The following is a 14,354-nucleotide window of genomic DNA, read 5'->3' on the forward strand; positions in this document are numbered from 1 at the left end:
AAAGTTCGAATGCAAGAGTTGTCGGGTCGCCGGGTAGTAATCGGGGTTGATAATGAAGGAAGCATCTCCTTATATAGAAGACACTATAAGAAATAAAGGGATAAGATTGAGAGGTGTAAAAGATAAATGACCGGTTAGGATTAGAGGGTAGGTAAAAGAAATAATAAAATAATAAGAGGGTAGGTAGTGTAGGAATTAAGAGATAAAATAATGAGAGGGTAGGGTAGGTAAAAGAAATAATAAAATAATGAGAGGGTAGGTAAAAGAAACAATAAAATAATGAGAGGGTAGGTAGTGTAAGAATTACGAGATGAATGCCATGTGTCACGGGTAGAAAAGACTAATGAATTAATTAAATAAATAAAAATTTATTTAATTAATAGAAGAAGTGGGTTCAATTAAATAAGTAAATGTATTTATTTAATTTAGGAAAAAGGGTAATTTAAATAAATAAAAGTATTTATTTAAATGAGAAATAAGGCTAGAAGAGGATAAATGAATTAATTAAATAAATAAAGATTCATTTAATTAATAGAAGAATTTGGCTCAAGTAATTAAATAAATAAAATCAGACAATTTTAGGTGTCTACAGGGGGCTATCAATCAATTGGAAAAATATGTTTCAAGGTTTGAAGATAGTACTATGCAAGTGAACACTTCACAATCACAACCCAACACTTCACTATCACAACCCAACACAAAGAGATTTGTCGTCATTTTCTCTACTTGATCACCATTTATGTAGAGAGATTTAGAAATGTATAGAAATGTATGATTGATTTTAGATTGTAATGATATATTTAAATTATAGTTTACTTTATTCATTATATTTCAAGACAAATTTAAATAATAAAATTGAGTCACCAATTCTTCTAATTGAATATTTGTTTTGATTATTTAAAAACAGGTTTTTTAAAGAAAACAGAAACCTTATTACAAAGCAGGAGAAAGATGCAACATAAAAGAAGCATAAAACAACACTGCCGATCACCCACACATGGAATATTTGTTAACAGTTGTGTGATTGTGGTAAATTTCATGAAATAAGATCCAAACCTTTTAATAACTCTTTATTATATGTTATTTTTGATGGGCCTTTATCGGATCAGGGTGTTTAAGCAGGAGGCAGAGTCAAGGAGGAACAGTTGCTCTTAGATCAATAGGTTCCCGGTTTGTGCCAGGCGGGTATGTACGATTTGTCACTTCAAAGCCTTATTCGATATCAGTCTCTTTTATTTTGCATCTTTTCCTCAATAAAAAGCACTGTCCAGCATTTTAAATCAATAAAATGCAATGCCCTTCATACAACGCTTAAACCCTAGTTTCTACTTCCACAGAGGTAATAAAATACCATGTTATCTAATATGTATGCTATTCTGCTCTGACTTGAGAAGAATCTTAGACATGGTACTTCAAAAGATGCAGAGTGACTGTTGATCACACTGACTAGGAAGGGGGAAAATGAGGGAGGCATTTGTGTTTGTTCAGCAGAAGCAAAAGGGTCTTAAGCTATTCTTCAATAGCAATAGCACTACTAATCTGTTTGAGTGGCGGAGGATCCAGTCAAGTAACAGAAGTGATAATCATGTATGTTGTAGGCATGGGTCTGAAGTTTCCTCCCTTGTTGGTCCTTTAAGTGCTTTAATATATGCATGGCATCGATTGTCTCGTGCTAATGCATTAAACTGGAGATCATGCACATCCAATTCGATACAAACTAAGGGCTTAGAGTATGCTGGGATGACGACATATGCTTCACATATTAAGAGACCCAAGAAAATAAAAGAGGGCCGCACGAAGAAGAAAGTGCAGCCACAATACCGGAAGGTTACAGCGTTTGAAAACATAGTGGATAGAGATGACGAGTTTAGGTTTTTGATAAAAACGAAAGAATGGTTATCAAAAGAACCTGAACAGGTGCTCCAGCTGGACGATGCAGGAAAAATGTACAGGGAACTGGGCTTTCCAAGAGGAAGAAAAGTCACAAGGTCCATTGAGAAACATCCTGCCCTATTTCAGCTCTATAGACACACTGATGGAAAAATGTGGCTTGGCTTCACTGACCTTATGGAGAGGCTTTTGAAGGAAGAACACAAAATTATGGAGGAAACAGAGCTAAGCAGGATGAATACAGTAAGAAAACTCATTATGATGTCTGTGAACAAACGTGTTACTATGGCCAAATTCCACCATTGTAGGCACATCTTTGGCCTTCCAGACAATTTCCGAGACAGGATTAAGCTATATCCACAGTTTTTTCGTGTTGTCGAAGAAGAGGGTTGTCGGTTTGTGGAGCTTGCACAATGGGACCCTTCATTAACAGTTACAGCCTTGGAGGCTAGTTATATTGGTAACGAAGAGAAAGTTAAAAATGCATTTGTGTTTCGTGTTAAATACGGTAAAAGTCTCCATTTGGGCAAGGAAAGAGTCAAGAAATTGAATGCTCTTAACACCTTTCCTCTCGTTTCACCCTACTCTGATACATCCGATATTGATCCGGACTCTTTGAATGGGCAGAAGTATAGAGTGTGTTTGATTCATGAGTTTGTTAGCTTGACTTTAGAGAAAAAGGCTTCCATACATCATCTAGCCGAGTTCAAGGATGAATTCAGGCTGGCCAAAGACACTTGCCAGTTATTAAAGGAGCAACATCGCACCTTTTATTTGGCAGGAACGGAGATGAATTGGACTGTATTTTTGAAAGATGCTTACATAGGGGAGCATTTGATTGAGAAAGATCCATTGGTGGTTTTCAAGGAAAAGTTGTTTAGTTATGGTTTCTTGAGACAGGGTGATCCAGAGCTCAAGGAGATTTTGAATGCCAGCAGGCTAGATGAAGATGATAAGTGTAAGGGCAAGGAAGGGCAAGAAGCGATGATTGGCAAATTAGGTGAAGACTAGTTACAGACAATATTCTACAGGCCTAGAGCCCTAGGATCATTGCAGGCATGTATTTGTTAAAGCTAGATAAAATCTTAAATGCCACTACTTACATGCTCCTTTTCAGAATCCAATCTGTTTGATTGTATGATTCATGATTTTTTACCATTTTGCAGCTGAAAATACAAATGAAAATACAAATGGGCGTCACTAGTACTCATCCAATTAATGATGTTGTACTGGAACAATTTTCAGCAGAACATGAAGCCTACCATTAAAAATATAACATGCATAAGAGGTATACCTTATTGGGTAGAGCTCGAGTAGAGGAACATTGCCTCTTAAAGTTTTATTTGATTATTACATTACTGAAAACATCGTATGGACGCAAATTAGTGTTATCTTGAACGGAGTGATACAGAACTCGTGATTACTTTTGGGGATGAGCTTAGCTATTATAATAATTTTTTATTGCAGAGGAGAAGAAATTTCTGATCTTTTCAGAATAAAAGGTCCAGGGATGTCATTCTTTCTGATTGCAGATGCATGATTTTTCACCATTTTGCAGCAGAAATTACTAAATGGGCTCCGCAAGTTCTCCTGGAGTAGAAAGGTATTAATATTTTGACTTATATTAGTTTCATTCACAGTAGCAGAATTTGTTTTTGAATTGGGATTAATTGGTGCGTCATAAGGTGGCTGTTTCTTCTTTAAATTGCAATTTTTTTTTTTTTTTTTCCCAATGATATCAGCAGCAATTTTTTCTGGTTTTCCCCTAAACCTAACCCTAACCTGATTTTTTTCCTGATCAAATCTCAACTAATTGAAAAATCTTTCTTTTGGTCTGCCTATTTATTGCTGAGAAAGTTTTTTGCTGCTATTTCATTAACAATGAATACTTCTTTTTTTTTGCCAAATGATTAAAAAATCTCATAGACAACTTCAGATTCTACAATCTAAACACTATTTTGGATACATTGAGTTGCTTTTGGTCTCTAATAAATGTCCTGGATGAAAATTTTCTCTTGCAACTCTGATGAGGTATGTAAGCTCTAAGTATGCCATTCTTTCTAATTGCAAGATGCATGACTTTTTCCCATTTTGCAGAAGAAGATACGAAACAGGCTCTGCAAGTACTCAGATTGTGAAGGTATGAATATTTTGACTTAGCCAGGAGTCTGATTAACAATGAAATTTTTTATTTCTGTTGCCAAATGATTAAATTACCTGGTAGACAATAACATATTTCAGAATCTAAACATCATTTTTGAGATACATTAAGTTGTTTTTGGTCTCTAATAAATGTCCTAATGAAAATAATTTTTTGCAACACTGATTTGCATTCCTCTCTTTGAAGTCTCGTTGTCCTCTCAAGAGGCAGAAACAAAAAATAATTGAGAAAAATGATGTTTCTGAACTATATATGATCTTTAATCAACAACACAGAATTTTTCCTGATTCTCTGTAACTGCAATTTAGGACTGGGCTCTCGCATATTGTACGGAGGACCCCGAATGTCATGGGCATTTGATTTAGTTGAACACATTTCTCATTAACATTGTTTTCTACTTCTAACTGATGGTATGTCTTTCTTCAAAGGTCACATTCAACTTTATAATATTTTTGATATTGGAACTGAATGCCTGCAGATTTTATGGACCTTCCAGTTGTGGCTTTAAATTTGTTAATTTTTTTTCTACATATCAAAGAAATTCCAGACGATATTTATGTTCATCTATAGATTTTGAAGGACTGATTGTGCAAGTAGGATATGAAATTGTTTTTTCAGTTTCTGAGTTATATTCCGTTCAGCTGATTGCTAAATGATTTGCGTTTTTCTAAAGCTACTCGTGCAATTTAATGGGTGACTCGGAAGAAAATTTATATTTATGGGCTTATTTGGTGTCTTGTTGTTGAGAAGATTTATCTTCATGGGCCGGTTTGGTGTCTTGGTGCAGACAAAATTTATCTTCATGCGCTCATTTGGTGTCTTATTTCATTTCGTGTTATTCATGCCAAGCTGACCACTGCCTTAACTACTTTTTAAAATTAATTATGAACAAGCAGATCTGTGCATGATGTCTCTTCTCTATCTTTAACAGAGCTATTAAGTACCTCTGCTATGAAGTATTCATTATTTTTGAAAAGGAACATATAAATATCTATGCAAAATGAAGATATGTTAAGTTGATCTCTCATTTGTTTATAAGACTTTATAGAAAGGTTTTTAAATGTGCTTCTCAAACTTTTTCAAGGGGAGATTTACAAGAAGCTTATGCACTCCATTTGGTCTCTTTAGAGTTTCAAATTAGCATTTCATATTTTGATTAAACAATGTCTTACTTCCAATGGGACCTGGGGTGCACTAGTGAGGTTGGCGAATGTTCATGCCATATGCTTGGGTTTCTTGATATTTGAAAATGAGTGCAAAACACTGCAACTTTGGTGGTATAGATACTCCTTTGATGTGGCTTCTGTGCCAAAAGAAGTCCATGCTATGCATAGAAACTCCTTAGGTGCGTTTCTAGAAAATCTTGTCCAAAAATAATTAAAATACAAAAAGTAAACATAAAACCTAGCATCAAATAAAATGTGAGCTCAGAGAATGCTAGATGCAACTCAATATATTCAACTTTAATACAGAGAAACCAGTGTCACATCTTACACCAAAGATTATATAGATATGACAATGTACAACATATACATTTACACAAAATATTTGATTCATGAGCTTTTACTGGAACAAATTTGAGTAGCATATGAAGCTACCATTAATAAGTTAACATGCATCAGAGGTATGCCACATAAGGCAGGATTTGAGTAGAGGATCGTTGCCTCTTGTATGATTATGATATATTGTCAAAAATGTCCAGTGAACATAAATTCGGGTTATCTAGACTGGGGTGATACAGAACCCGTGATTACTTTTAGGAATGAGCTTAGCTGTTATGATAATATTTCCTTGTAGAGAAGACATTGCTGATGTTTGTGGAGTGAAGCTTGAGGATGCCAATAATGAGCCTAACCTATTTTCCTTAGTAGGTAGGGAGATATATTAGAACAAGTGGTACTTGCATCTTTAGTTTTGTTTCCAATATTACCAAGTGAACAGTATTTCCAATTTTCTACTTCAACATAATTGCAAGATTTCCAATTACTCGCCAAATAGTTACCGAGGTGACTCAAATCACGTGGCAAATCAGCAAAGTCAATTTGCTGGATCAAGACATTCAAATATAGCGAGTTTTGAGAAACTTGGTTGTTAGGATATAAATTAAAGAATCTTTAAAATTTAAAAATCATTGGAATTGCCCCTTTCTATAGAATTCATGTCTTGAGAGGAAAAATTACCTATGTAACCCGGGGATGCGTCCTCGACTTGAAAACCCCCCTCCCGTTCTCGGGGATGTTTCGGGGACTTGGGGATGACCAGGGGACGTTTCCCCTTTGTCCCCAAAATGTGGGAATTTGCTGGGGACGTCTCAGAAATGGGGGGACGTTTGCCCCAGCCATGGGGGACATCCGTATGTCTCGGGGACAGTTGGGATGTCCCCAATCCGTCCCGGGGACGGCTGGACGTCTCCCACAGTTGGGGTTAGTTAAAAACATTTTTGTTTCGGTCCTTTAGCGTCATTTTAATATGCTCTAATTTCTTGTGAATCTTGAAGCTAATTGATCCCCCAAATTTGGCCTCCATCCACCATGATTCCAGTAGTGATATTAATGTTCGGTCTCTCCACCACATATTCTCAAATTTAAAGCATGTCTTAATGTTGTGCGTGTTACCTTCAATATGCAATTCGATTGGAAAGTGGTCAGAGATGGAACATGGCGTAATTTTTGCCCTGACAGAGGAACCATCCTATATCCATTCAGGGGAGATGAGAAACCTATCCAGTGTTTCGGAGATGTTCAGGAAATCCCTCCTCCGATTGGCCAAGTATATATGCCATTTTCGGTGCTGATGTCCATAAGCCCCGAGTTCTATACAAAGTTCTGGAAGTCCATTCCTTGAGTGATGCGATTATTACCTCCTAGCTTCTCAGATACATCTAAAATCGAATTGAAGTCTCCTCCTAGAATCAACTTGCTGTGCCTCTACAGATTGATGAAATCAATGATCTGACACTAAATTCTCTATTTCTCCTCAGTTTTGATAGGCCCGTAAATATAAATCCCAATGAAATCCAAGTTTAAGGACATGCTAAAAGCTTTCATAGCCATCCAATTAGGGTGTGCCTCTAATAAGGGACTTGATAATTCTCTATTCCTCCATAAAATACCAATACCACCAGCCGAACCTATAGCTTGCACAAACAAACCATTCCATCCTTCGCAATATGTTAAAAACCGTTCACCATTTGTCTTAGAAAGCTTTGTTTCTTGTTAAAAAACCATGTCTGGTGAAAATTTGTAGTTGATGCTTCACCATGCGTTGCTTGGCAAGGGCCCCTAAACCCCTGACATTCCAAGATAGTATCCTCATTGCTTCCCAAGGGAGGCCTTACCCCCCTTGGTACTAGCCAGGAATTTTGTGATGCTGGTGAATTTCTTTTCCTTTGCCTCCAGCTCCCTGAGTTCCTTAAGAGATCTCCTCCCTTTGTGTTTTTTGTTAGCCTTCGGCTTCAGACATGATTGCTTTGCAGTTTGCAAAATGGATCTTTCTTTAATGACATCTAGTTCATCCCCATAAAGTTCATCTTTTGATGCATCCCCCTTGGACCCGGTGTTTGTAAGTTCATGAGCATGCTGAGTATATTTCGGGGCGGCTTCAATCGCTAGTGTAGGCAATGAAGGGGCTACCTTCAAAGCCTCATATTGTTCAGGCTTTTGACAATCCTGTGTTTTGTTCTTTTGATTAATAGGGCGCCATGCTTTTTTAACTTTAGGCTTCTGAGGGCAATCGATCTCCTTGTGTTTTCTAGATTGACATTTTAAGCAGAAGAATTTGTCTTCTTCTATCTGAATTTCTTGAACCCATTTATGGTTATTGACCATTAAGGATAGGGTTTTGGGAATCATCTTAATTGGCGTGTTTTGAATTCGAACAAATTTCCCCAAGTCGCCATCAATCATATTTAAATCAATACTGATTAGGGCCCCCAAAGTCTAGCCAATTTTCACCAGACAATCCTTTGCCCAATACAATAGTGGTAGATTGTATAATCTAATCCATACAGGATGATTTGTGGGGTGCAGTTTGGATGGATCAAAATTTTCATACCACTGTTGGATATACAAAGGAGCGCCTTTCATTTGCCATAATCCTGCATTGACAACCGTAAGTTTATTGGCCCCATATGTGAAAATTGTGATGAAGAATTGCTTCGACAAGAATTTGATGATAACATCCGCGCGCCATTCATCCTTGATCCATTTTTTGATTTCCTCTTTGGAAGCCCTAAGTTTGAAGAACTTGCATATAATTGCTTGCTCGTGTAGAATATTGATGTCATCTTCGACCTCTGTTGTGACATCAATAATGGTTTCCTTGCCAACGTCTTCTGATTCACATTTGTCGCCTTCCGCTTCTACCCTTCTCTTTTGCGCTATGCTCGCCATTTTTTTCTTCCTTGAGATCCGAGGATATTTTTGTTGTTCCTTTTTATCATAAAAATCAAGAGCTAGAACTCAAAATAAAAAAGTAATGCAGATGTCCGGTCTCTGCTAATACGTTGATGGAGGAAGGGTACAAGGCATTTGTTAATATGTTTAGTAATACAAGTGGGGTGGATTGGTTGAAACTTGAAATGCCATGTGAGAATTTGTTGAAAATAGCCAAGATCTAGGACACAATGAATAGCACAATAGAGAGACAAAATAGATTGATAAGAATAAACTGTATTCTAATCAAGATGAAAATACTGATCAACTGGATCATCAAGAATTGTATACAAAGTATATGAGCCTGCTTATAAAGGCAAGGCTATATGGATATGTGAGCACACAATCATGACATGTGGTTCAATGAGATGCAAGGGTAGGTAGGAGAAATAATAAAATATTCCATATGAGGTGGATCACCCACCGAAGGTGGAATTATCACTCCACAATAAGTGGATATGATAAAGCAATAACAATATCACACCACAAAAGGTGGAAACTCTCCTGCATACACTCCCAATGAATGCACATCTCCTTAAGTGTCTCATATGCAAACTACAATGTTATGCATGTACCTAAGTAAACTTAAGTAAAGTGTAATTATATCCAAGATGAATAAATAATTACACCAACATGCCACCTTGGAATTGTTTTGTCTAAATGTAATTTTATGCTTTAGATTCACTTGCAAATGCAACCAATTAGATGGCTATTTCGAGATTTGGAATATCAATAAAATCAAGAGATTAAAGATGAAGACTAAAAAATACAACTTCTTTACAATCTTGGGGATAAAATTGTACAAGCTTGGGTTGTGGTGCCTGCCATATGAGTTGCTATTGCTAGTTGTGATGATCTGCTTGTTGCAAGGAACTAAGTTTTACTCCGTCAATCACTCCAAATTTTATTTAAAGTACATATCCTTTTTCTAGCATGTCATTGTCGACAACCATTTTTATATCCTCAAAAATTTCAAATTTCAAATTTAAATTTTGATTAATCTTAACTATTAATCTTGTATCATACATCTAGTCTAGCTATAAATGGGAAGTTTTTAAATATTGTAAATATATATCGAATTGTCCATATTGTATTAGTTTATTGTAGCATTATTGTATGAGAAAATAAAGTAACTATCACAAAGATGAAAGGCCTTATATTACAATTTTATAAAAAGAAGATTTAAGCAAAATGTACTTAAATATTACCATATTGATGGATAGTTGTATCATTGTTAGAGAAGAAAACAACCATCACAAAGATGGAAGGTCCTATATTACAATTTTATAAAGGTAGATTTAATCAAAATGTGCTTAAATATTATCATATTGAAGGATGCATAATTGTATCATTATACAAGCATTTACTTTCACCTATGATACACCCTAGTCATATAAAAGTCACTTTGCATCATTCTTAGCCATCAAAAGTAGGCATGAAAATAAAACATACATGAAATATGATAATAACCCCATCGCTTCTAATGTTGTCATTTATATAATAAAATTGAGTGACATTAATGGGCACCCCATAATGTTATCATTAATGGCCACAAAAAAACAACTCAATGAGAAAGGAGTAAAAATCCTACCAATAAAATGCTCAACGAAAAGGGAAGATCCCATGAGTACTTTAGTAGGGTTCATGCATGAACTCTTTCACATGCTCATTTTGAATGAGTTATGTTTGCCTTGCAAACTTTGATCAATTATGTGTGTTACATCATTTATACTTCATCTTCCATCACCAATTCGAACTCTCACAACCTATTCAATTAAGGCATGTTTGCTTCAAATCTTCTCATTTTATATTCACATCAATTTAGCCACTTTCCTTTTTATGCATGATATGTCATAAAATTTATGATGCAACTACTTTCCAATGCCAAATTCTTTAGGTCTTCTCAAAGGTTAAACAACTACTTTATACAAAAGGTCCCAATCTTCTATGTTTCATTATTGCCTAAAGATCTTACAAAGATGATGATTATATTTTGTCAAAAAGTTTTTGAAGTAGATGGAAGTCTCTTATTCTCTTGCACATTTGTGAAAATCCATTAAAAGTAAGAAGCTTTCATGCATGAGTTGTTTCAATTGGACTTTGTATTCTAAACTCATATATAGTATATGATAGCTATATAACTTCCTTTCATTGTTTACAACCCACTTTGTTTTAGATTTTATAACATTTTTGGAGAACTATATTCACTAACATACATTTCTCATGATTTAATAGGTTCTTCACAATTATGTATATTCAATTTGTTGTCTTTTTCATTTGTGTTCATATTCATTTGGTTCATTCTTGTCCATATATAATAATCTTGGACTTATCGTAGAGATGTAAAAGTCTATTATAGGTATAAACCAATATTGTCCATTCTTTAAAGACACATTCTTTCAATATGTTGTGTAGTATTTGATGTACTTAATGTCATACTCTTTGATGATTTTGTATGTAATGTGTACTGAATACACATGTTTTCTTGAACCATTAACATTGAACATTCCTTTGATACACTAGGTAGTTCTGAGGTCATGCATACGTTTTCCAAAAAGCTATCAACTTAATTTACACTTGGCCTTTTTAATTTGTCTTCCCATATTCAAAGCTCTACCTACAACCATAAAAACCTATCATCATGTAAATAAGATTGACCTTGCTATTTAGACTAACAATAAATATTTGTTCCTTTGACAAACACATGACCACTTATGTAAGACATAAGCTTTTGATATAAATAGTTAATGAAGATGCAAAGGTAGTTGATTTTTTAATACTTGGGGACTTGTTATGAAGAGGGGGATTGTCTCCTTGCTAACACATGTTCTCAGCAATTTTATTCACACCCTAGACTTAGTAGGAGAGGACTTAGACATTAAGTTATAGTGAAAAATTAGACAAGATATCATAATAACATATACACAGAAGTCAAATGACAATCCATAACATCATAAATAAATGTTGAGAAATTATTGTATATTGATATATTTTATATTACATTTCCATCATTTCATTACATATCTTATTTATTATATATCTATTTTCATATAATCTTCTTGCTATATATATATATATATATATATATATATATATATATATATATATATATATATATATATCACCTGCGTAGATTCTCTCACTACCTCTTCAATTACATTCTATTCTACTTTATACACATATTCTTCTATTAATACGTGTCCCTTACAAAGTACGTGTCTTTTATGTAACTTATCAGCTTGGAGCTCCACAACCTTCTTGTGGTGGTTTATAGTATGTTTTTGTACTCTTGTATCTCAATTCTATTGTATTCCTTGGTAACACCATCCCCACTTTCAAAAGTGTTAGGAAAATTGTGTCTCAACCTTGCATATACATAAAGTTACTATTTATAGTAAGTTTTCAGTTGAGCACGAATTGGTTAATTGGTTCGAAACTTCCCCTAAAACTTTAGATTGGCTAAATAAGCATGTTGATAAATTCCCCCTGCAAGATCATGTCTAGATTCAAAGATATTAAAGTTTTTGTTTCTGAAAATGGTGAGCAAAAGTTTCAAAGTCAAATTTGAAGGCTTTAGAGGCCTTGAAATGGCCTAAAAGTGTCCATAATCTGCGCACCAAGTTATAGCTTGATAGATCACATTGCAAACTTTTCGACACTTCAAACAATTGGTTAATCAAACACCCAGTTCAAAAGTTATGGCCTTTGTAAGTTGGGTCTCTTGAAATGAGAAATGTAAAAATGTGTTGGACACATGAATGAGTTGTAAGAGGGAGGTACACATGTTGATGTATGTTTTGACACATCATAGGGCATCTTGGATTGCATATAAGATGGGTGCTACTTTATTGGGTGGTTTTAGCCCATGGTTTTGTAATACCGTTTGATAGTTTCATGTATTGTATCTCCTATATACGAGGTGCATGAGATTGAGGTTGTGTGAAAGTCTTTTAGCTATTGAGTTTCTTTCAAATCTCTGGTTGGTGATACTCTTGTGAGAAGTTTGCTCAGTAAGTATATTGTAATTTGTTATTGATTTCCGAATAATATATTGGACAACTTTTGGTGTGTGGGGTTTTTCTCTCGAAAGCATTTTCACCGCATAAATCAGTGTGTTATAGTATGAATGCTATTGTGCTATTTCTATTTAATTGTTGTAATGATCTAAAAAGTTTTTGCATTACCCTCCTCTCAAGATTAGTGTAGGAAGTTGTTTTGCGATCTTGACTTCCTTACAAAAACAATGTCTTGTCCTAAGGACATTTGAATCATTTTACTTTAACTATTAAGAGGTTGATGGTAATGCTTTATTCCACCTTGCTCCATTAACATAGGATTGTAATTTTGTTCCATCTAGTGTTCAAAGTTCTTTTGGACTCCTATTTGGAGTATATTGTTGATATAGTATGGGCTTAGCCATCTGACCTTTAGTTTTCCTTGCTCTTTGAATTTATTGTCACAGAGGAGAATCATGCCGTCCTTCTTGAATGTTCAAGTCGTAAATTTCTATCATGTCGCATGTTTTGTTGTCTTCTTTCTGAATTTTGATGATAGATTGCGAAAAATATATTCTCATCTAATTTCTCTAATTCTTCAACTCTTTGTTTTAAAGATTCATCATCTAGCAATCTAAGGGTAAGGGTGGTACAAAAGTTGGGCACTATGAAATTTAGGTCAACAAGTAATGATCAAATGCAAAGATCAAGATTGGATCAGAAACGATGGAGGCCAACACTCATAAATATTCAAATTTGGGGCCCCTTTTGGAGGGACTAGGGTATTGGGCACCCTAGTCCACTCAAAAGAGAGCCAAAAAAAGAGGAAACAATGTGTTGGGGTCCAAAACATAGGGCCTAATCTAGAATTTTGTGTTTGATGACTATAAAGTTGTAGTGTTAGCAACAAAATTATAGGGTAGCATAGAGCACAAACATGCTTAAAATTATCTAGGGGAAAGCACTCTAAGATATGTGCCAAATAATGTAAAAGTTTTAAGTTATACAATTTATGACACTAAAGAGGCCTAGTCATATCTGACAATATTCTACTTCCAAGAGGCATGTCTTTCAATTCACCCCCCTCTCTTTATAGTCTACCATAACACAAGAGTTACGGTCATCCTCTAGGGTGATGAAATTCCTAGGAAAGCCCTCTAAACAAGAAAACAATATCAATTATATTTTATCCTTAAGATCTCTCTAAGGCACCAAGAGAGAGCATACATAAGGTAATCTTGGGGATTAAAAGACACTTGTTCATTTTAGATCCCAAATCTAAATGTGAAAGGTAAATTTTAAATCTATTTTCAATTGTGAAAAAACACACCAAATAGGATATATAAAACAAAAATTTATTGAAGGAATGGATTCCTTATGATATATTTAAAAAAATCATTGAAAAATGATTTGATATGAAAAGATAAACATTTTTGTTGAAAAAGAAAGACTTAATTTGATTGTGTACCTAATCTTTAGAACAATATTTGCAAAAACCATTTAAACCATTGTGTAAAGTGTCAAAGTAGATTTCTAATGTTTTTTGAATTTTGAAAATATGATATGTTATGCAAAAGTTATGCTCGATTTAATTAAATTGCCTATTTAGGGGTTGTTTTGTGAAACACGTGTCATTCTATGCAACACAATAGGCTTGTGAAATAGAGGCATTGTTTTGTGTAGTAGAGGCATTTTTGTGTGCAATAGAGGCACCAAATACGCTATTCTATGCAATAGAAGTACTATTTTGGGAAACAATGGCACTAAACTAAGAAATAAAAATACAAACTACAATATACTTTACATAAATGTTTTTTTAGAACATAGAAATGTTGTTTGATCAAAAACCTTAAAAAACATCCAAAACAAAGTGAT

General features: G+C 34.6%; 1 protein-coding gene across 3 annotated transcripts in view; it reads left to right on the plus strand.

Annotated features, from left to right (window-relative positions):
- The first annotated feature begins 936 nt into the window (after positions 1 to 936).
- The window catches only part of LOC131030365 (protein WHAT'S THIS FACTOR 1 homolog, chloroplastic), a 42,253-nt gene continuing 28,835 nt past the window's right edge, over positions 937 to 14,354 (plus strand). The window contains exons 1-5 of one of the 3 annotated variants that reach the window (XM_059216713.1): positions 937 to 2,946; positions 3,057 to 3,178; positions 3,358 to 3,493; positions 3,988 to 4,030; positions 4,360 to 4,461. In XM_059216713.1, the coding sequence (XP_059072696.1) occupies positions 1,462 to 2,901 (1,440 nt within the window). In that variant the 5' untranslated portion in view covers positions 937 to 1,461 and the 3' untranslated portion in view covers positions 2,902 to 2,946; positions 3,057 to 3,178; positions 3,358 to 3,493; positions 3,988 to 4,030; positions 4,360 to 4,461. Of the gene's footprint in view, positions 2,947 to 3,056; positions 3,179 to 3,357; positions 3,494 to 3,987; positions 4,031 to 4,359; positions 4,645 to 14,354 lie in introns of those variants that run through there. The other 2 variants (XM_057961161.2, XM_057961163.2) reach the window with 2 other exon arrangements.

The sequence above is a fragment of the Cryptomeria japonica genome, chromosome 2, assembly GCF_030272615.1.
Source record: "Cryptomeria japonica chromosome 2, Sugi_1.0, whole genome shotgun sequence".
Taxonomy (NCBI): domain Eukaryota; kingdom Viridiplantae; phylum Streptophyta; class Pinopsida; order Cupressales; family Cupressaceae; genus Cryptomeria; species Cryptomeria japonica.